The sequence below is a fragment of the Melozone crissalis genome, unplaced genomic scaffold (genome assembly GCF_028551555.1).
Source record: "Melozone crissalis strain CALT ecotype California unplaced genomic scaffold, PUWL_Pcris_2 ptg000027l_1, whole genome shotgun sequence".
Lineage (NCBI taxonomy): Eukaryota > Metazoa > Chordata > Aves > Passeriformes > Passerellidae > Melozone > Melozone crissalis.
Window position 1 is genome coordinate 10,706,639 of NW_026535805.1, and position 24,139 is coordinate 10,730,777.

Here is a 24,139-nt window from a genome sequence, read left to right on the forward strand (position 1 = left end):
TAATATATTTGTAGATGGTTACTTAACAGGACACTGTCAAGGTATTTTTGTCAATTTTTGAATATTTCCTTCTCAATCAGCATTAATACATGCTTGGCTCCATATCTGCCTAGCTTTCAGTGTGTTTGAAGCTGGATTGTAATTAATGACTGCATTAAAAAAAGAAAAAAAAAAAAAAAAGAAACAGTCCTGAACTAATAAATTACATGAAGTGATAAAGTGAGCATTTGCAAATACTTTGTTTTCTGTGTAATAGTTTTGCAAAGATCTGAATATCCTTATGCACAAGAGAAATAAATAAATATCTGGAGACAATACCGTAAAAGTTTCAAAATAGTGTTTTCAAAAGTTTACATGTAGTAAGCTTCCAAAATATTAATCTTAAGAAGAATCTTTTTCATTGTATTTTTCAAAGAATACAAAATTAGAACACAAAGATAAAGAGATAAGACTTGTTTCCAGTCTTTCTCTGTGATTCAAAAAACACCAATGTTTTGTACAGCTGCAAATATCTTAATTGAAAGTATGTTCCGAAATTGCCTTAATATGGTAATGCAGAGATTATTCATCTTTCTCTACAAATTCAGAATCTTGTTTTTTCTGTCCAACTCCAAAATAGCTTTTGCATAGTCAATGAGCAATTAATAGTCTTCATACCGAAAACTTATTATTGATTCTTTTAGTTTACATTAAAGGAGAGTTTTCCTTCACAGTAACAGTGATGATTGACTTGGTGAAGAAGAAAATCAGCTGCACCATGATCTACCATAAATGTTCCCAAATGGATCATTTGACTAAAGATTTAAACTGTATAATCTCTTAGATGGGCATTCCCAAATTGATTTAAATTACACTGATAGATTATTAAACTGCAGGCAGGAGTTTACAAACAAATTTAACTGAATGCCTGGGTGCTAAGCAAGTGTAAATATTCTACTTGTGCATTCATCCCACTTGATCCAAGTTGTTCTAAAGCTTGTTAGATGATGAAAGAATTTTGAATATCATCAAGTTTTTCATTCTAGTGTAGACATACTGTAATAATTTTTCTTCCTTTTAATTTAGTTTCAGATTCAGTGCATATGTAACCACTATTTTCAGATGCCTCCCCACTCTCTTCACCCTGACCTGTTCTTAGTCTCAAAAGATAATTAAGTTCATAAAAGCTCTTATGAAGAACAGCAGTCAGGTAGAGAAGAGACACAACAGGTATTCCACCAAATACTGCCACAGATCAATTCAGTTTGCTATGAAAGGCAGCAAAAGGAGGGCCAAACAGTGAAAACACTTCTCATCTTTTAACTTGAAAAAATCCTACATAGGACACATGGGAGAACAGTAACAGCATAGTGCAGTGATTCAAAAAGATGAGGGATTAAACCTTCATGAAATGAAGCTTCACTACTTCTACTGCTCACAAACATGGTGATTTTACTTAAAACCTACATCTGTATGTGCCAAAAAATTGCTCTAGAAGAGGTGTCCTGCTAAGCACACTCACTTTCTGTCGTGATAAAGAGCATTGCAAAATTAATTAAATTTCTTTTTTCAAATCCCACTTATACAGATCACTATTACAATTTTCCAAGTTTCCTGGGAATGCGTCCTTCCAAGCCTATGAGACTGCAATTTTTCCCATCTTATATGGATCTCTGCTTCTTAATTGGCTTTGAATGACTCTCAGTTCTTTTCTATTAAATTATCTCTTTGTGCTGTATCGTCTGTTATATTTAGTCTTGAAGGACTATATTAACATAATTCTTATTCATACACAGTTATTCACCTTCTTGTAACAGTGATAACATTTCTGTATCAGTGGCATATAACTTTCTACACCATTTTTCCAGGAGGAATAAGTTTATTCAGTTATATTCACAAAATCCATAAATAAAGAAGGCAAGGGAACGTAATTCTGCATAATGCAATGCTGCCTCACATGAGTCAGAGAAATAATATATGCCTCCAAGTTGCTTTAATAGGTATAGTCTCCTAAATGTGATACCATCATTGCCTGAAGGCCTGTAAACGGGCCTGCAGTTTGATCACACATCTTTTCAAGAAGGAATTGGCAACATGTGGAAAACAACAACAAAAAATACAGAGAATATTTTTGCTATTAAGTTGCTGCCATACAGTAAAACTGATGCTGCAAGAACACAGTCGTAAACGCCAGTCTTGTTTATTACAAATTCAGTTTCACAGCTTCTTATGAAACATTTGCTATTGCATCAAGAGAATCTCTCTGGTAATTTCATTCCAACATTTCTTTTGTTTTAGGAGAGCTCATAAAGCACTCAGTCCCTAAAACACTGTATTATTAACACCTCAGTCTTCTATTTCCACCAAAGAAGTAATATCCACCTATAATTTAAACATCTTGAAATAAAGTTTCAACAATTTCTGATTTTACATTAAAAAAACCCCAAAACTTGAAAAGAGAGTTTGAGTCGCCATGTAAAAAAGAATATTAACACAAGAGAAACTGCTCTTCTGTTCAGTAGCTCTAGTGCAGTCAATGTTAATTATACAAAACAAAGCTCAGAAATTACCGCCATTTTAACAGCCTTTTATTGACATTGTCAAAATAAATGATATGCATAAAATGAAATGGATACACAAAGAACTACATTCTACCTAGAAAGGTAAGTGTTCCATTTGTAAACAAAGATTAAACACAGTCTTAAGAATATAAAATTAAAATTGTATTTTAGTTTAAATATTTCTCATACAGACTGCAAGTCAGACTGCATGAACTTTGGTCTCTGTTCTGCCATTTATTTGCTTTTCAATATTTTTTTTTAAGTTAAACAGTTGCAGTGCTTTTCTTTCATGCAGAACACAGCTCAATTCTGTGAACTTTAGAAAGAAGGTATAATTGAAATTCTCAGTATCTTCAGAGATACAGTTATTGTCCAAATGTGAAGAGGTATCCAAAATCACCTTAAGACACTCAAGAATACTAAAGAATGTTATAGTGGCACAACAGTAACAACCCATAATAGTGAACAATGGCCTAGGAGAAAAATCTCCAGCAACTCTGAAGTCACACAACTCCTTCTGCTGACAGGTATGGCTTGTTTTTCCTTTAAGAAAAATGTGTCAAAATGAACCAAACTTAAATGTCTGCTAATTTTAACTGCGATGAGCTGTAAAGGTTATAGGAAGAGAGGGGAGAGGAAGAACACTGCTCTGGTTAAAGCCTTGGACAAGCCCTCTACTCACAGCTCAGAATTCCACTCTGAATTTGCATATACCTAGATCATGTTTCAAGTCCTGTCTGAAACACAGATGTTTTTTATCATGTGTCACAACTCCTGTGAACAATATATTAAATTAGAACTTGCAAGATGATCAGTCACTAATTTCATCTAATCTATGTAGGGAGAAAAAGCAACAATACCTAAATGTATGTCAAAATAGGAACGTGGGTATAACTTGACCTATATTTCAAGAGATTATCTAATCACTTAACAATAGTAAAATGAAAATTAAATAAGATTTATTACTTAGAAAAAGTAATGAGTCTAGGTGAAATGAGATAGAATTAATGATTTTATCTAGGACACACATTATAAATGCTAAACAATGAGAATAATAATTTGGAATAAGCGTGTTTATTCTTTGTTAACCAACACATTGTCCTGAGGGTGTTGCAAATGAATCACTGATTTTTTACATACCATCAGTCAGTCATCAGTTTTAGTCAAGACATCAGTCATATTTGTCTAACATTTTTCTACACCAGAAAAGATGTTACAGTAAAACAGAGAATATCTGATATCTCCAAATATATAAACACATTCCAATATATTAAAAGCATATATATTTCAGTAGTGTATTACTTAAGACAGCTACAAAAGCAAGTCATTAAAATGACAAAATATGGCAAGAGATGGAACAGCATTATCAGTTTAACTCTATCTCCCTATTTTCCTTCACCAGAAGGACTTCCTATGGTATTATATGGGTATACTAAAGTGTTATACGTGCACTCCAGACAGTTCATTACGCAATTTAAAACCAACATTTAATTCATGGACATATTTTTTCCCAAATTTTAATGCACTTGTAACCTGCTAAGGCCTAAGGAGTGCACCTAATTGCACCCAATGAGGCCAAACTAATGCTCCTCCCCAGTGCCCCTTCTCTCCCATGGATGTGCTGCTTGCAAAGATTACAGGTCCCAGCACATGAAAGACATACAAGTTCTAGCATGAACACCTGAACTGTTAAAACAGCAACAGAGATTCAAGAAGTCTAAGTTTTACTTGCTATTCTCTCACTGTCTCACTGAGATGCTGCTGGACAAGGCAGATTTTCCATTAGCCTTCTCATCTGAAGTCTCCTTCTAAAACAGAAAATGGCTACACATACACCTTCTGTAAACAAGCAACCACATTCTTAAACAGAAGACACTATAGAAATTAAAAGCTTTACAGGAACATGGCACATTAGCTAGCAATTGGACAAAATGTTAGCTGTGCATTTTTAGCTAGACAAAATGCTGTGCGTTTTTTTTTTTTATATCATGGAACAAAAACAGCAGAACATCCTTTTTTTTTTGTTTTTACTTTATGTTTTATGGTATTATGATTAACGACATTGCCACTATCAATGAGACAAAAATAAAAGTGATGGATCAGTCAACCTTAGTATGTTTACTGCTGAGAGTAACTGTTTCAATGTTAAAGCTTTATTTTTTTTATTATTGTCTTAAACCTCTAAACCCATGAAACAAAGTAAAAGTGAGTAGTATTAAGCATGCCACTACAGGATTATTTTACAGACATATATTTTAAAAAACCCAAACAAATGAAACCTTCTTTTAAGGCTGCAGTCATGAAAGGATTTTTGTATATTTAACAGAAAAAAAAAAAGTTACCAATGCAAATCACAGCATTCAAACCAAGCATGACTAAGAATCATATGAAATCACCACACAGATGCACACTCATGTTAATACTATTCTTTCTTAAGAAGACATAGTCTACAAGGCTGAAAGCTAGAACAAAAGAACCCCAGAACAGTAAACCAACCCAGTCCTTGTAGCAGCAACTGGCACTTTAATAAACAAAATTTACATTAAAATGTCAATATATGAGGTGCTGTAGGATTTAAGCCCTGATCTGAAGCCTTAGAAACAAACCCAGTCCTAGGGGTACTGAAAGGGGCTGTGGGCTCAGCACGGAAAAATCCTCCAGAAAATCCTACCATCGTGCTTTATGCACTTGTGTATTTGCAAGTACAGATTTGCTGGTTCATGAGTTTTACAGATTACTTGCTACCTTCAAATTCTATGCTCAACAACTTCTCAATATTTTTTTCTTCAAGAAGAAACTGCAGTGTAGAACAAATGCAAGAGTTTTAAAATATGTATTTCCAAGATCCACTTCCCACTTGAAGACCACTGTATATTGCTTGTTCTACACAGTATGGGCGGACCATGACAGATAAAACAAGCACCATCATTATGTAATAACAGCAATTATTTTTATGGCTATTGAATTCCATTCTTCCTATGCAATACATAAAATGCAAATGTAAAGCAATAGTACAAATTACAAGCCCTAACAAGGCAGTAAATCTGAACCAAGTCACGCAACATAACATGTCTATAAACTTTCCCACCAGATGCAAAAGGGCTCCCAAAAGCTGCTTTTTTAAACTTATTTTTCTTAATTTTTAAAAGAAAATTAATGAAAATACCCCTATCTCTAGTCACCTCTGAATAGCAAATTAGTAGTTCTACCAAATTTGAGGGGAATTCACAGAAATTGAGATGAATATTGTAAGATTTACCAGAAGATGTGGTGGTTCTTTCTTTTACTATTGCATTATAAAAATAAAATGTTTAAAAATAAAAGAACTGTCATCAGAAATACAGTTGATTGGAGACTATGATTCATATTAAGATCATAACCTATAAAAATCATCAGCTGTGCAGAATGAGCTGTTCCAGTTGACAGATCTTATTAAAAAATCTTCCAATAAATTACAGAAAATGCTGATTTTAAAAAATTGCTTTTGGCTTTCAGCATACAGAGCTTAAGGTGCTCCTGACACTAACATATTTTATGTGGTTTTAGTCACTAGATGCTACAAACAACTCATCTTGTTCTGAAAAGCTGTACTAATATATTTAGTGAGAATGGAGGGAATTTTTTTTCCCCAGAATTGAAATGTAACACATTTTTGTCATGAAGTACACTTTTATGCAGCTTTGCTTCCCTTGGTTTATGGGCAGAAGATATTAAGAACAAAATCATGAAAGAATGACTAATTAAATCACAGTGTCTGTAAGTATTTCTGCAGCTTCACTGAGCTAAAGCAGTTATCACTTTACTCTTAGCTCTCCAATACCAGAAATCAGTAGATTCTGTGACAAAACAAGAGGTGACCTATTCTGAGAAACCCTGTTAGGATCAGTGATATGACTACAATGGTATGACCAGCCAAGAAGCACAATACAGTGAAATATGAAAGATATTATACACTTTCACCTAGAGTGACAAGTGTATCGTGCAAAATGAAAAAAAAAAAACAAAAAACAAAATCCCCAAACATTTCCAGCTGACAGATCTTATGTTTTTTAAGCTATCATGAAAAACCAGACACTTAAAATATTTCAGCACCAAAAAAATATCTAGTTTTCTGATTTCACAACTTTTTAAAATACCAGAAACACCTCATGACACAACGACATTTTTTTTCCCTCCCCATGTTATTTTTGGCCTCAGCCAACATGCAAGGTCCAGTGGCTGGAGTTTGCCTGCTTCTGGCACTGGGCTGCCACTCTGACAATGGCCAACACATCGAGCTAAAGGAGCACTTCCTCACTGGTACTTTGTTGTTATTTTCAATGGAAAACGTGGACAGCAAAAATAAACTGCAGATTACTGGGCCAGGCTAAAATTAAAGACTCTATAAGAGACAAGCATCAATGACATCTATACTGATAAATGTCTTCTGCACACACAGCTTACATTTATTTTCCCAGCCTTTAGATCGTGCAATTTACTGTCTTCAGCTGCTACAAATGCTACTGTTTCAAATACTGCCAGTACTAACTTGCAGAGACCCATTTCTAATCTAAAATCTCAGCGGCTCATTATAATTGTATGTTATAAAGTTTGCCTTTATTAACAGAAGAAGCCCAGACAATCTTTAATGATCCATTATTCTGTTTAAGTTAACGCTGGTATAGTAATCAATCTACTGAATATCATACTGTCATCTACTTTTAAAATATAAACTATTTGCTCCAAATGCTTGCATACATCTCAAGATAAGGAATATTTTATGGAATGAAATTCAGGAAGTTAACTTTGTGCCTCTTCACAAAGTCTTAAGTAGTATAATATTAAGATCAATCTAAATTAGCCTAAAAGATCCCTATGTAAAGCATGGTCAGAGTATTGTGAACTATGAGGACTACATTTTATTTCAGGATTATCTGTCAATCTTATAAACTTCCAGGTTTGCTATTGGTAAAAGAGGCAAAATGACACCAAGCACCACAGACCTGAGAAGTTTCATACAGTATGCAGGTCCATCATTCTATCCAATACAACATAAATATGTTTTGGAAGGTAGTCAAATAGAATATGCTGCCTAACATTCTACACTCTTTTGAGAGGCAGCTGCCTGGCACAGACTAAAACAGTCTAGTGCAAAAAGATCAAGTCAGATCTGAGCTCCACATCATTCTTGACACTTTTGTGACCACAACACACTACACACCAGGTTTTAGTTAGTCAGTTACAAACAAAATCAATGAAGCTTAAAAGCAAAATAAAATATTATTCTTTTTCAGAATATTTAGCTCAGGGTTTTCAAACAGCATTAGAACTTTATACAAGTGCATTTGTGTTTTGGCATTTGCAGCAATTTAACACAAATCTAAAATGCTGTCAAAGAAATCAAACTGCTAAAGCACAGCAGAAAAGAAATTGGCCTGGAAAAAAAATCTCATTTGACCCTGCATATTACACTTTCGTTTGTTCTGTACTACAGTTAATTACTCAAACATAGACAAGTATTGCAGTCTTTTCACAGTACCTGGAATTTGGTCTACATTGTAAACAAAAGTTGCAATGAAGTCTTTTAAGAGACATCCAAATGATGAAATCAGACTAAGGAAAAAAACACAAATATGTTCTTATCTTTCAATTTGAACTTGAGGATAAACCTCTTCCATTGACAGTGTTACACACAACTGTTTGGCCTCTGGCAATGCGTCTAGACAACGTCTGTTATTTATTTCAGTTCCAAAAGATCAGCACTAAATACAATGGTCATCACAAAAAAAAAACAAAAACAAAAAGCATCTAAAGAAACAGGTCTATATTGAGTGTTTCCTTTACACTTCAGTACTGACAAATTATTGGAAGGCTGCTGGTCACAGCATCATAGCTAAATCTGTCCTGGTATTAGCTATTCACTGGAGCACAACAAGCAGGTACATACACATAGGAAATGAGTACCTTAAAGATACATTCAAGAAGGTGGTGTAATAGGGAACATCTTACGTAATCAAAACAGTGAAAACCCCCACGGAAATAAGAGGAGAAATACCTAAATGTCTTGTTTTCAACAGCATCACTGGCAACACACTCTGAAATGCACTGATTCTGTGCAAGCATATTACAGTCACATAAACAAGCACAATTTTTAAGTTACTGAGCGGGAGGTTTTTAATGATCTGTCATTATGATTACATATGTGCCCCTACTTGAGGAAAACTACCAAGAAAGAAACAAAGCTACACAGAATAAATGCACCTAGGCAGCCAAGAAGGTCCATGGCATCCTGGCTTGTATCAGCAAGAGTGTGGCCAGGCAGTGACCATGGCGAGGTCACACCTCAGGTGCTGTGTCCAGTTCTGGGCCTGTCACTACAAAAAGGACATTGAGGCATTGGAACCCACCCAGAGAAGAGCAATGGAGCTGGAGCACAAGGCCTGTGAAGACGGACAAGGCATCTGGGGTTGCTCAGGCTGGACAATTTGAGGCTCAAGGAGGGCCTTTATCTCTCTCTACAAACACCTGAAAGGAGGTTGTAATGAGCTGGGGGTCAGCCTCTTTTCCCAGGTAACAGTAACAGGAGAAGAGGAAGTGGCCTCAAGCTGCACTAGAGGAGGTTTAGATTTGATATCAGGAAAAATTTTTTCACAGAAAGAGTGATCAGGCACTGGAACTGGCTGCCCAGAGAAGTGGTGGAGTCACCTCTGCAAATCTTCATTTGATGTGTAGATGGGATATTTAGGGATGAGCATGGGGTTATTAGTGGACTTGGCAGTGGTGGGTTAATAGTCGGACTTCATGATCTTAGAAGTCTTTTCTAACCTAAAAAATTCTATAAGAATTTGAAAGAGGTATTTTAGATGTTGAGCCTATTACCTATTTTATTACTGTGGCATACACAGTACCTGTAAAGAGGCAAAAATGCAAATTAGAGTCTGACTCTTAAAATGAGTATATATGGTGAATACCTCCCTTTATAAAATACTGCAGAGAAAATGAAAAATACTATAACCAACAAAAAGAATTTAATTCAAAACGAACATGCTGATTAAAAATCCAACTGCAAAAAAAAGCAAAGGAAAAGTATACAAGGATTTTCTTGAGCCAAAGCCTCATTCTTTTCAAATAAGAGAACCTTAATGAAAGATTTATCACAAGAAACTTTGCAGTAGTTTGAGCCATCAGCTTGATTCTGCGGCTGTTTCATCACAAATTTTCACTTATATCAAATGAATTTGCATAAGAAAACCATTTGAAAGTGGATACAAAGGTCCACATTCAATTAAAACCTTTGCATTAAAGTATAGCTTTCTAAAAGAAAAAATAATGAACGTGCTTTTAAGTGTAAGCCAACATTTCTTTTGGAAGAGCTATTTAGCATAGAAAATACACAATGACGCTTTTCTTTCAAATGTAAAGGAATATGGCAAGAGAAGTTATGAAGAGAGATTTATCTGCTGCAGGCATTATAACAGGTATTATGTTTCCAACTAAATAAAATCCGAAGAAATTTTACTAGAACAACTGTACACATTTTGCTACAATTTTAGAATTCAAAGGAAGAAACAGTATACTCGGCATTGCTCCTTAAACTATCCTCAGTCTTTTAAGTATACTCATATATTTTACTTTAAATGTACACACACTTGAACCCAATTTTAAATTTCGTGCCACAAATACTTTTGAAATAACCTGGCAAACTTGCCTCTCCAGTCTGTAACAATCCAACAGATGCTACACCTCCAAACTTTTATTCTTTATAGGTAAAGTACTCTCACTACAATCAGTATGAAGTTGACAGAGTAACATCTTATGATTCCAGAGTGTATTCTCAACAACCCCAAAGATTTTGTAACACTGCATACTGATCTCACAGCTTACATCATCAAACCTGAGTACTCCCTTATGATACAAAGTTTTACTGTCATACTTGCAGTATTATTTATATGTAATATATATTATATTACCTACTGAAACCCATAAAAACTTCAAAAGAGCATAAGAAATCACTGGGATACTAGGAATGATTGGTTAGGCAAAAATAATGGTCTTTAATATTTCACCAGATTTTAATGCAAGTAGTATTTAATTAAACATAAAGAAAATGTCAGAGAAAGCACAACAGGTTTGAACTTTCCAAATCATGACAGAGAAGCTACTGCACACTATAAGGTTGGCTACAGACTAGAACATATTTCATACACATTAAATTCTGCAGTAAAACATGAAGCTGTTAATACACTAACAGCCTTCAATTGCTGATTGCTCTTCCACCTTTCAGGGTAATGTATTAACAATTATTTCCAATGCATCAATAAAAGCTCTATCAATCATGTACCATAACCCAGCAGGCAGCACTGAAACCAGCATAACTGGCAGCCATGATGGAAATAAACTATTTTATTGCAATATATTAGAGGTCTATTTATGTCAAAAATCTCATCCAAAAAAAAAAAAGACATGGACAACTTAAAAAAAAAAAAATCTCTTTTTTGTTTAATAGCTCCTTTACTAATTCAGAGTAGTCAGAGTACAATTATTTAAATCATAACAGAGTAGTCCTGATTCTACCTGCTCTCATGTTGTCTATTTTGCTGTCACAAGAGATGATGTTCATCTAGCTCAGGGTACATACAGGAAGTTGAAGGCAGCAAGGAGTATATAAGATCCTGCCTGCTACAAAGCACACTCTGTCATAACCCATGCTGGAGCCTAAATCAAACCATTCTTCTACTGTCAACAAATACTTGTGGAATAAAACAATATTTCTTCTCCTGTGGCTACTCAGCCAGACTACATGTCACTGTCCTACTACAGATAGTTAACTTGCCAGCTTGCACTGTAGAAGCCTAATCAAGAAAATGAAAGATTTCACCAGTACATTGCCCATCAAGAAGGATCCGCTGCTGTAAAAATCCAGGCTATAACATACAAAACCACATTAATTTTAAAACCCCAAAGGTAAGACATTAAGACTTCTGAAATATCAAAATAAAGGCAGACTGGGAAACTTTCATTCTGCTACCTGCTCTGTGTGTCTCTTCACCTCACACTACATAAGCATACAAAATAAACACATGCTTTCCTTCACACTAATGAATCACTCAGTACCCAGGATGAACAAAGCTCCAGGACAAGACTTGTGGAGCACTAATGATTTACCCACACTATATGAACTTTGTTTAGAGGAGATGCTTAGTGAACATGATTGGGAATTACAGTAAGGAGGAGTATGCTGTCATGCATTAAAATGTTACTCTTCAGAAACAGCTGCAGGTTCTGTCACAGTGTTCCTACATGATGACAGGTACATCAGTCATACGCCACCTTCCAACCCGCAAGGTTTCCCAGAAACTGAACACAGAGGTACAAGACAGCCCTGCAACTGCAGCTATTCAACATTCCTGCACTTGTCCTGAAATTCTTGACTCATTTAAAATTGATTCTGAGAAATACAGCACTTGGGAATTCTGGCAGGAGCACACAGCACAGTTCACACTATACATTCTCAGTTTTTTTTCCAGAGTCTTTCAGAAGCAAATCACAGCTAGCCTGCAGTCTAGGTGAACTATTGCTGTGCCCTGCTTAACACCAAACTTCCAGAAAAGGCCTTAGCCAACCTTCTTACATCTGATCAGAAACATTCCCATCAAGTGAGAAGAAAAAGCCCAATGGAAGACAGCAGCTGCTACTGAAAGTATCTGCATGCTTTCAAGAAGTAGCTCATTATTCAAACAGAAAATCTACAGAAGCTAGAAAGAGTGTAGGGTTCCAATCTCAAACTGCAACCAAAAATTTCAGTCAAGACTATAGCTGTGCCTGCCTTTACTTTCATGGTTTGTAGCTTGAGGCATCTTATTTGGTGAAACACTGAAGACTCACACTTGCAATTGTGATTTAATAGTTGAAGACAGTTCTAACAACAGGACGAAGAGGAGGTAATGGAATCCAAACCGACAATTTCATCTCAACACATTAGTTTTTAAAGATTAAGTAGCTGTTCCTCTTTCCAAATATTTAAAAGAAGGCAGACACATGGTTTAAAGGCAAGATGAGTGTTGGCAACATCAACTAGCTCAAACCTTGTCTGCAGTGGAAGTTCTGACACTTCATGCTGACAGTCATGATAGACAGAAAAACCAGATCTCACTGCATTCTCTAAATATAGTAACATTGACCTTATGATGGCCTTCCACAGTAGCTGCTTCAAAGAGAGACTGTCCCCATACTGTAAAAACACTAATTTCAAATTCTTCCATGGTGGTAGTTTGTCACAAATTGCTTTTTCTGTTTTTATTTCTCCTCTTAGCAAAGAAATAAATGCTTTTTTATCCCAATTCGCAAAAACACTCTATAGTACTACATTCAAAAGTATCTGGTTAAATTTCTGTGCATTGTGAACAATGAAATAATGTAATCACTGAAGCTTTCAGTTCAAGTAACCAGAATTTGCTTTCATTCTCTGTTAAGAAATGGTATATTTAGTTTGCTTTTCTGCTTCTACTATCAAGACTACTGGTACAATTGAGACTGTTCACTAAAAATTCCAACACTCACAGACATGTCATGAAATTCCACAGACTCATATAGAAGATGCCACTAAAGTAGCACACAAAACAACAGCATGTCCAACATCACCTTTCCAAAACATGATCTAATTAGATTTTAGAAATGGTTAACTTTCAAACTCTTGGAGAGCAGGAAGGCAGGAAAGTCTAAATAATTACTAAGGAGATTGCAATAATTCATACTCTCTCACAAACACTGTCAACTTAGACAGTTATTTTACCTTAAGCAGGTATGTAGGAATATTGCTGAAATCGACAGGCAACTTCAAGAGGAAGCGAGCCGAGAATTCTCCAGTCTGTGGAAAAAATGTAACACTAATGAGACCTAGTAGCTAAAAGAGAACCACAAACATTCTGAAGATTAAATACGATCCAGAAAAATGCGTAAGAGCTCATAACAGAGAGAAGGGTTGAGATTTAAAACAAAATTGCTGAATAGAAGTACTGGAGAGGAAAAAAAAATTACAGATTTCACAGGTGTCATACGCCTGTGAAAAAACGCCTTAAAAAACATTAACCCTCATTGCCAGTAAGTCAACAGCAAAAAGTAGATTAAAACAATGTGCATGACAAAAAAATCAGACTATATTTTGTTACACCCTAAATATAGATGTATCTTGGCTGTACTCATTTCCGGACAAAGGTCTGGCAAGACCTGTAGAGTCTGAAAGCAAAGCCAAAAGCCTGACAAATTGATAAGAACATATAGATAAAACAGAGGCATCTTTACAAATACTGCAGATATATGTAGAAGAATTTGTGTTTTGAAAGGTGAGCACATATCAAAAGTGTCATCTGAATAAAATTAGAGGAAAAGAGTTCAAGTAGAAGGTTTAAAATAATTTGTCTTCAGAACTCTAAACACCTAGACAACCATTTACTGAAAATGTGCCAAGTGTCCCATACACATTGCTCTTTTTTACGTATAAAGGGTATGTGAAGGAAATGGAAAGGATTTCCTCTCTGTTTCATACACTTCCTTAAAACCAGACTTTGTCCACCTGGTTATAAAGCAATGAAGTTAGCTGTTTTTTAAAAACAAATGCCTGCCTGATATCCTTCATGTTAATTTTTCGTTATCTCTATTTTTTTAAATTCAATATAGTAGCCACACAGCAGCTATATTTGTTAGGTGCATTGAATTAGCAGTAAAAAGTGTTAAACATTGATTTTATGCAATTAATTACAAAAACTGGGATAATTTGAGACAAGCTAACCAATTCGTCTGTGCCAATCTGTTTCTGGGTAATCTACCAGGCATGAACTATACATACCTCATTCTACCTTTAAGTCACTAAACAAGAAAAAACAAGATCTGGAATGGAACTGAAATGTTCCTAACGGCACCTTTCAAGTTATATCATTTGCCAAAAGGATTTGTGTGACATTGGGCTGTAATTCACCCTTATGCCAGCTAGCTAAGAATTGACCTTAAAATTTGTCACTGGTAGTCACACAAGATAGGCAAAGAAATTACTCATAGAAACACTATGCAACAAAAAGTGAGTGTACACTAAAGTCCAGCTGTGGAATCTTTCCTGATTACACCTCTTGTGAGGAGAGGTACCAACTTCCGGATGCTGTATTACTGATGTATGCAGAAAAATCAACAACTTCTTGCACACGTTTAACAGGTGATGATGGTCAGGGTCCTCACTTCTTATCCAGAGTGAAATGGATATTACAGACAGTGCTTCTCCTCTGGACTTTGAAAAAATGCCATAAAATGTTTGCCATAAAATCCAGAAAATTATTTTTGGTATAATACCAAGTCTGATGAACTGGGATGGCCACTGAGCACATGAATGACCTCTGATCAATGCTGCTCTGATCATCAGCTGCTCCAAAAAGTCTAGATCTTTCATAGCATTCCATTAAGATTATTTTGCAAACTAATTCTTCCAAAGGTGTTCTGGCTGGACAGGGAGCAGCCCCTGTCCATGGTGCTCATCTCCCCGGCCCAAACCAGCTGGATACCGGCATCAGGTCGAGACAGACGAATTTCTGGCCACAGCCCTGAGGGACTGGGTATTTAATGGGCTCCTGCATCTGCTGGTATTCCTCCAACAAGAAGCCACTTAGTTAAATAGTAGTTTGTTGATTTATCATATATCTTGGAGACCTGCACTTTACGAAACTGGAAGCAGTGGAACAAAGGTATTATAAGAGCAAATTTCTGTTCCATTCTGGGTCAGAGTGCTGAATTCAGGTATTCTCTTTAAAGTATTTTTAACTCATGCACCTAAGATGATTGCTTTCATAACACTGTACAAGGCTCATACTTTATTATTTCAGAAATCTGCTGAACTACTATTGTTTCCTGAAAGACAGCAGCAACATGAATTTCAATGACTTCTAGGCAGAGAAGATAAAAGGCCATTTGCCTCCTGCTTTCTGGAAAAACAGTCCTATTTTGCTGATCCTTAAGGCTAACAAAACAAGAAGTTGTAAAGGATAGTAAAGAGAACTACACAAGGTAGTTCCACAGTTTTGTTTTAGGACACTAGTAAACAAGCCTCTGTCATATATGAGAAGTTTACAGAATCTTCAAAACTCTCAGGAGTCTTCTTGACAGAGAATAAAGACTTGGAAAACAGTACATGCTATAGAAAAATCTATAGCTCTGCTATATGACAAGGATTTGACTCAAAATGTATTTATTTTATTGAAATGTTTTTAATTAAAAAAGCATTTAAAATTAAAGAAAGTTCTTTATTCAGTCACCAAAGATTGAGAAAAGACTCGATAAAATTTCAGTACAGTTCAGAAAGTCTTCTGCACTTCAATAAACCAGTCTGATGAAATTTAGAGATATAGCAAGTTGTTTGGGATGCAAGCTATGGACAATAACATCTGTGAATAAGTTAATTTCAATCAAATATTCTGATCTATAAACATTAAAGAAGTCTGAATTTCTTTGATGAAGAAAATTAAACTAGGTTCAAATAAAAAAGCCTAGATGACTTGCCTAAGGAAAAAAAAAAAAACAGATTAATGTGTGAGTTGTAAACATCCTTGAATCACCTGTAACTTAAGGATGATTGAAGTGATACAAAGTTGAATTCTAGCCTTGATAATAGGAGTGATGAAATTTCATCAATTTTCAGACTGCACCTGTTTCAGAAGATACAGCTTCTGAAGGCCAGTTTATCTTAAGAGTATGCCATTTCTGAAAGCAAGGGGGGAACAAGTCCTTTATAAATACCATTAGATATTTCCTGACATATCTTACTCCAAACTTCCCAAGAAAAATATATTACCAGCAGAAAAAACTCGATTTTTTGCAAAGCTTACTCTGTGGCAGAGATCAATTTTTAAAAAACATCCATTCACACAGTAACCAAAATGCCTGCATTGCCAATGGCCACACCTTAGAGATCTATACACAGTGTTTCTATATAGAATGGCACATTTCCCATGTGGGAACATGGGATATAACTTCAGGAAGCAGATAAGCCAGTTTAATGTCTGACTGTCCTATGAAAGCACGGCCCTACAAAGTCACTGCTCTAGCCCATCTTGCCTCCTCTTGCAGAAAATTACTTGGGTTAGTTTTTCCTCTCCTCTCCCAGAACAACTCATCTCGGCTTAGACAAGTGCAAGAGACATACTGGCAGCTGCAGCTACCAATTAAACCAACTCAAACCCAATGTGGAAACACACCCTAATGCACCCTACCCCTAAGCAGACTGGTAGGCTGGCAGGGTGTCATACCAACATGATTATTCTGCCTCTCAAATCTTCAAAGCGAACTCAAACTTCCACACTGATGTTGTACTGTGGTCTCTAAACACAGCACAGGCTTTTCAACAGTTTCAAAGTTTTCACCTATAAGCCAGATGAATGAACACCAGGTTCAAAACCAGTTCTCACCTGGACATCTGGTTCAACCACCGTAATGGAATACAGCAACATCCCAAACAAGGAATATAGAAAATCAGCTGAAGTCAAATAGCTTTCTCCATCAGAAACATCAAGCATGGAGATGCACAGGAAGAACTTACATTTTCCCAAGAAGGAGTTGTATTTGTTAAAAGCATTTCAGATGTAATAAGAGCTTACCCAGTTGTTTTTTTTGCCAGCATAGATTTCCATGTTTTCTCCATACTGAGGCTCTTCAAGTAAAGTCTGATACTCAAACATGAGACGAGAACTCTCCCGTAATCGGCTGCACTGAAATTGATGATACTGCTGCACAAGCTCTTTCACAACAAGCAGCAAGCATTCAGGGTTTGAAGGATTCCAGGAAGCTAAATTCTGTTGATTAGAAAAGAACAAAACCCAAAATTGTTGACACCAATAAAAGACAAGCAATCCCCCTTCCATACTGATACCGGAGGTACGTATGCATGTGGAACATTTTTGACAAAGCTACATGACATTATTAGAATACAAAGGTTCTACCATGCTTTGGAAGAAAGCCAGGTGAAACAGCAGAAGCTTATTGACAAATAGGAGACTTACTATAAAACTGATAAAAGGGCTAGTACCAGGCTTATGTAGGCCCAAATGACCATTCTATTCTTTCCTAAAATTATAGGAAAATTACAGTTGTATCTGAGAACTGGAAAAGTTTTAATTTAATTAAAACTGATAGGCAACAAACAAGTACAACCTTGCACAGTAACTGATTCAAAAAGCAGTCAACCAAGTGAATAGGGCAAATTAACACCAACTACAGAAAGTGCTCTGCTTCATTATCTCAAGCAGTGGCTACATTATCAGTGGTAGAGCAAATTGGTTCTCTTCTCTTGCCTCAACCTTGTGATTTATTTCACTTTAACTGCCTCTTCACTTGAATTACCTTGACTCATCCCCTTAACACAAATGTCATCTGTACACAGAAGCCTCTTTAATATGCTGGCAGAAATTTTTATTACAGGTTCACTGTATTTCAAGAAATAGCTAACAGAAATAAAAATGATAATACAATTAAGATAACTGTGTCAGTAGCACAGTAGTGATGTTACCACTCCTATAATTGGCTTAGATCAGTCTTCTGTGCACAGTTAAGTTTTATTCAGGAAGTATTTGGTGTTACAAACCACACCTAATGTGACCAATGTGACATGCCTACATCTAGCTGACCAAAAAAGGACCCATGCGAAAGGCAAAGGGGGACTCACCCTGTAGTCCATGCTGTTAAGACATGAAAGAGCCCTTATTGAATGTACTTAGGTACTCATATGCTTTGCACTTGGATCTTCAAGCAGTTTTCTTGATACCACCTCAGAGCATGTTAACACAACCATGTGGCTTTTGGTGAGCTTTGAGTAAAATTAAAATCAATCTGCATTTCATAGAATCATGGAATGATTTGGGTTGGTAGGGCCCGTGAAGATCATGTAGTTCAGGGGAGGGACACCTTCCACTAGACCAGGGTGCTCAAAGCACCTTCTAAGCTGGCCTTTGACACTTCCAAGGACAGGGTATCAGCAGCTTCTCAGTGCAACCTGTTCCAGTGCCTCACCACCCTCACAGTAAGTAATTTCTTCCTTATACCTTATTATAATTTACCCTAATTCAATTTAAAACCATTACTCTTCTCTCCCACCACTCCATGCTGTTATAAAAGCTCCCCTTCCAGCTCTCTTGAGGGCCCGTTTAAGTACCAGAAGGCTGTATATCACACAGATATTTGACAAACTAGCTGCAACAGAATTTTAAATTGCATGAATTGTACAGTTAACATTAAGAAACTCAGAACTAGCACAGATATCTGCATTTTACAACTAAGTGATGATATAATACAGTAGCTTCATAAAATTACTTATTCATATTTGTACTCAATGTAGTTACATGCCATGTTACTTCTTTCTGTAAGTTGCAGGTATTTCATAAACAAATTCATATTTTGTGTAATGCCAAAAGTAATAAATACAAGTAATAAACACAAGTGAATGAGTTCCACAGAGAAGTTGTTGAACCTCTGTCCTTAGAGATACGCAAAACCTGACTGGAAAGGACCTGGACAGCTGAATCTATCTGAGCTGCCCAGGCAGGGCAGCTGGGCTAATGATCTCTATCTAAAGGCTCCTTCCAACCTCAGCTAGTTTTAGCTTTATGAAGAGGTTCACAAAAAGCTCAGACTGAAACAGGATCTTAGCAAGGTGAGACTCCACAGCCCTGGCCTGAAAAGAAACAAATGACTTTGTGTATAAAATTTATCTTCTGATACCCCTGATACCCTGCAAAAGCAGATAGAAAGTTTAATCAGTTACTCATCAGGCACCACGCTTCATCTCTACAATGAAATTTACTTGTAGCCTGATCTCTAACTAAGATGGTTATTTCCATTAGAAAGGGTTATAACTTTTATTATTTCTGATGACTTTGAATATGTTCCTGTGGAACAGTTTTATACAGACTTCAGTATATGTGTATGGTGGCTCAATATTTCAAGTGTTTATCTTTCCACAACTTTATACTTTTTTCTCACTTAAGTAATATATGTTAAGATCTTACCAAAATGAACTTGTGATTTTCAGCGTCATCACTTGAAATATACCAGACTAATTTGTCAGTGAAAGCAACAGGAAGTATGTAATGCTGGGTTTTACATGCATGAACAGCTACAGGATTGAACTGTATTCCTATTTTCCTGCTCACTCTGATTCTGGTCAAAAGGGCTGCTCTGCATGGCTAAAATGCTACTTTTGAACCTATGCCTTTAAAAGTTACTACCGTGTCACAGACTTCACATTTGTTCACAGCTTGATGTAAAAGTACTGTTTTCTCCTCCTTCCAGACAGGAACACTTACAAAATGGTAATATTATATTGTAAAATCTTAAAACGTAAACTACATTCCAGAGGAACTGGTCAATTGGTGATACACTAATGCAAATCATGTAAGTTCCTCAAACACTACAGAGTGACTGAAAACCTTGTTTTTACCTTGTCTACTACCTACAGCTGGTAAAAATCTGTCTGCAACTTGAACCTATTTAAGCTTATCCAATTCCACAACATATTAGAGAAAATCTGTCAGGTAAGACAGCATCTTCTAGGAAACACATTTTCTACCATGCAGCCTGAAACCAGACTGCATATAACCTTAAATTTCCTGTTCCCAAGCTGCTGCTCAAATAAAACATTTCCAGAAAGCCAGAGGATGTAATATGCCAGTATGTATTGATATCAGCCAGACAAGTGGGAATAACCTTTCCTCCTAATGACATTGGTATAACACAATAGAAATGTTCTGTCAAAGGAAATGACCAACAGTATTTTAATAACTGACCTAAATGCAACTGAACCTTTTGTTTTTTAAATAACGTTACACTACAGAACAAAAAAAGAGCAAGAGGAAATCCATTGTCATTTGTGCAGCACAGAGCTAAAGGAGTGCTCTTTTCAAAGAATTCAAGAACATTGCATCAAAACAGTATTTATTCTGTACTGTCTTAAAGCTACAGGAATTAAAATTAATGATTTGACTGTAGGATCCTTACTAAACACCTCTCATTCAGCAACTCAAATTTCAGAGTACAAACTGGTTATAAAAACAAACCACCTGAAGAACAATTCAACCACCCACTCAGGACATACAAGAATTATAATGGATTCTCACTGATGAAAGAAGAAACATACAAGGGCTACACAAATTTTCTGAAGCACAAGTTCTGATTTATATAAAACATTTTTAGCTTTAGAATCATATTATTGTAGTGCATGTTATTTGGCCCCTACATTTCCATTCATTTTGTTAACTTTGCAGAAGGACTGTACTTTCCACAAGATCTAAACTCATAAATTTTAACACAAACTCTACCAAATATAATGCCATATTTATGTATGAAATTTCTTTTTGCATATCTTAGTGTAACTTATTTGCCCTATGCACTAGGTTCATTCACCTGAAAACACTTTTAAACAACTTTAATCCAATTTCAACAGGATGTCAAAATATGTGCTATATAGTTCTCAGTTTCAAACAGCACCTTCCTAAATCTTCCTTCTGTTTTTCAAATCAAAGATAAAATAAGCAACTACCTGTAAAATACAGGTAGTTGTAAATGTAAAATACATTGTTAAATCTAGGGCAGAGTTCGATTTGTCAAGTTTATCCCTTTCAGAGTGCCTACATTTCTACAATTTCAGCATTAGGCAGAGTCTTCTGAGGACACACAATTCGTCACTTTATTTGATGCAAGTAGTGTCCTTGCAACAGTAAGTTGACAATTTCTTTAGAGGGAAAGGACCTTCTAAATAAGAATTTATTTAGTGATGCAGTATTGTTGCCACTATTAGACTTGGGAAATCATCAAAATCTTAAACATAGAGCAAAAGCAGTAGTAACCTGTATGCTTCATTTTCTGATTGTTTGCCTGAAGGGTGCATTCCAGCTGAACCAATCCCGCTTTTTAAGAGATTGTAGTTAAGAAGATTTAAAACATTAGAAGACCAGAGCTTCTGGTGTTTGTGTTTCATGGCTTCAAGTTCTGCTTGAAAGCTCAAATCTTGTATAAGTATTAAAATCTGATGCAATTTCAAGATTATGAGGTTTAGTTGTTACAACTTTAAAAAAATCCTGGGAATAAGAACTCAGATCACTGAAGCCAAGAGGAATACAGAAATAACAAGACAATTATGTATATAGAAAACAACTTATTGCTTTCTGTGGCTTATCTCAATTTTCTGCCTTGCTCACAAATCTATACATTATCATTTTACCAAAATCACATGCATGCTGAAAAGATTTTTTTTTTCACCTGAATTTGCTATAAAATTGTGACTAAAATGAATTTTATAGAGAAAAAAATTATCACAGTGACTGGGGCATTGACAGACTGAGTTATGTATTTCACTCAATAAATCCTGTCTAATTTGAAATGAGATTTCTGCAAGATTTCCAGAGAGTTAATAAAATTTAACAGAACAATCATTAATGCATTTAAAATAAAGAAATCCAGACTTGGATACAATCACTTGCCTTGTTTGCCAATAGAGATCTTTAAATTAACTCTGCAGGGCAAACTCCCTAATTTACTCCACAGTTAGCCAGTTAGATTGAAAGTGGCCCAGTGTACAACAATATACCAGCATGAATCAACCCAAACTGCACCTGCAACTACCCTGCATTCGTGCTGATCTCACATGATGGCCTACATGCACAACTCACACTGGTTAGGACCATCATTAATGTTATCATTTTTTCAGTGTATCATTGAAGGACTTACCTGACATTTCTGAGCACACAGATGAAGGTTCAAATAAACAATTCTCTTCTGCCTAAACACTGCTTGCATGTGTCTAGACATGATCTCCACTAACACTGTGAGCAACTATATGCATCAGATCTTAATTTAAACCTTTCAGGTTTTAATTTCAGCACTTTTTTTTTGGTTTTGTCATACTGCAACTTGTGTAACTTCCATCTTCTAAAAAGATCAATTGTTGCCTCATCTTAAGAAGTACAGAAGGTTCAGTAGCATCCAAAGATGATGGTATATTCTTGTGGACACAAAAGCCTGCTAATGTCAATCTGTGACAACTGGGTAAACCCCATTTTTCCAGTTAGGGAATGAATGAAAAATGATCTTCAGGAATAAATTCAAAATGGCCTGCAGAAAAAATAATGGAATGAGAACTTCCATCTGATAAGAGACTAGACTCCAGAAGCACCACTGCCCACACAGCTGTAGCTATTGTCATACAGAAGATGGCCAATAACTATTTACCTATCCATAAGCAAGCAATTCAACATAAAGAAGTTAAATGCTCCATGGCAGAAGTTTTCCTGGCTGACTTTTTTCATTATAGAACAAAGTTTCAGGACAAGGTCTTTCAGAAAACAGTTATCTAAACCTTTGATTAACCAATAGCATGTATATTCACCAAAGCTGGCCCTCTAGCTCATGTTGTGAGGCAATAGGAATGGAAAAATAGTATTCAATTATTATACAGAGATTAACAGACCATAGACATCCATCAAACTGAGTCTACACTGGAGAAATCCATGCGATTTAGGAGATCTCTTCTGACAATCTGCCAGATATTAAGTTAAACAATCTCACCAAGGAGCATTGATTTTCACTAAGAAGTATAACCCCAGAGATTTTGTCGGGCTGCACGTTCAATTTGTGAATTCCCTGGCTCCTGATCCTAACTGCTGACAAAAGTTGGCTGCATAGTAAGCAAACAGTTTGATAGGGAAAGGTTTTCTTGATGCTCAAACATGACCAGAGTTGAGAAAATGAATTCACTTGAAGTTGGTATAAAAGGCAGAGTAGAGCTGTTATAAGGCCACCCACAGAGTGCAATTTAAGCCATTTCAACAGTAACTCATTTAAATGAGTAGCAACGACACCAACTGGATTTCCAAAAGAGACAAGGAAAATTTGCACCCTGACACTATCAGTTCTAGTGAGATCTTACAGGTGAGGCAAGTGAAAAACCCCCAACAAAGTAACTTCTCAGCCCTATTAGAAAAGACATGCAGAGTTTAGCTTTCCAAAGATTCCATACTATTCAACTTCTGGCAAAGAAACCACATTTAAATTTTGTTCTGGAACATTCTGTGCTTTGTAGTCTTTCCTTTATCCTTCCAAAAAAGTTAATCAAGAACCTATGCAAACTACTCAGTGGCCATGATTACCTATTCCCCATTTTTTTTTCACAGCACAATGGGCCTCATGTTCCATTAAGCTGCTAATTCATAGGATTCTTGAGAGGTTATTGCTTATTTCATAACTCCAAGCAGTATCTGCAGCAAGCTATAATTCTGCACTATCAGAAATGAAATACGGTAACAATTTCTAATTGATTTGAAGTTGTTTTTCTTTGAAATGTGTTTAAATACCCAGGTTGCCAGAATATCTTCCAGGAATGTGATTTTAAAGAAGACAGATTGCAACTGTTTTTCCTGGCTATACTACAGGAAATAACAGCAAGATCTTATTTTAAGTTAGTGTACTTCTATATTTCTAAGCAAGAAATTAACTTTCATGAGAAAATGTCAGTAAACAAAACCTCCCAAGCCCGTAACAGTGGTAATGCATTTCTATAGCATCTTTCATCCAGAATTATCATAAAGAATAATGTTAAG

General features: G+C 35.8%; 1 protein-coding gene across 1 annotated transcript in view; it reads right to left on the reverse strand.

The window, feature by feature from the left end:
- The window catches only part of BABAM2 (BRISC and BRCA1 A complex member 2), a 161,225-nt gene that overhangs the window by 94,210 nt on the left and 42,876 nt on the right, over positions 1-24,139 (reverse strand). Inside the window, exons 5-6 of the mRNA XM_054279124.1 lie at positions 17,153-17,347; positions 13,312-13,386 (exon numbers count right to left, since the gene is read on the reverse strand). Of these exons, the coding sequence (XP_054135099.1) occupies positions 13,312-13,386; positions 17,153-17,347 (270 nt within the window). The remainder of the gene's footprint in view (positions 1-13,311; positions 13,387-17,152; positions 17,348-24,139) is intronic.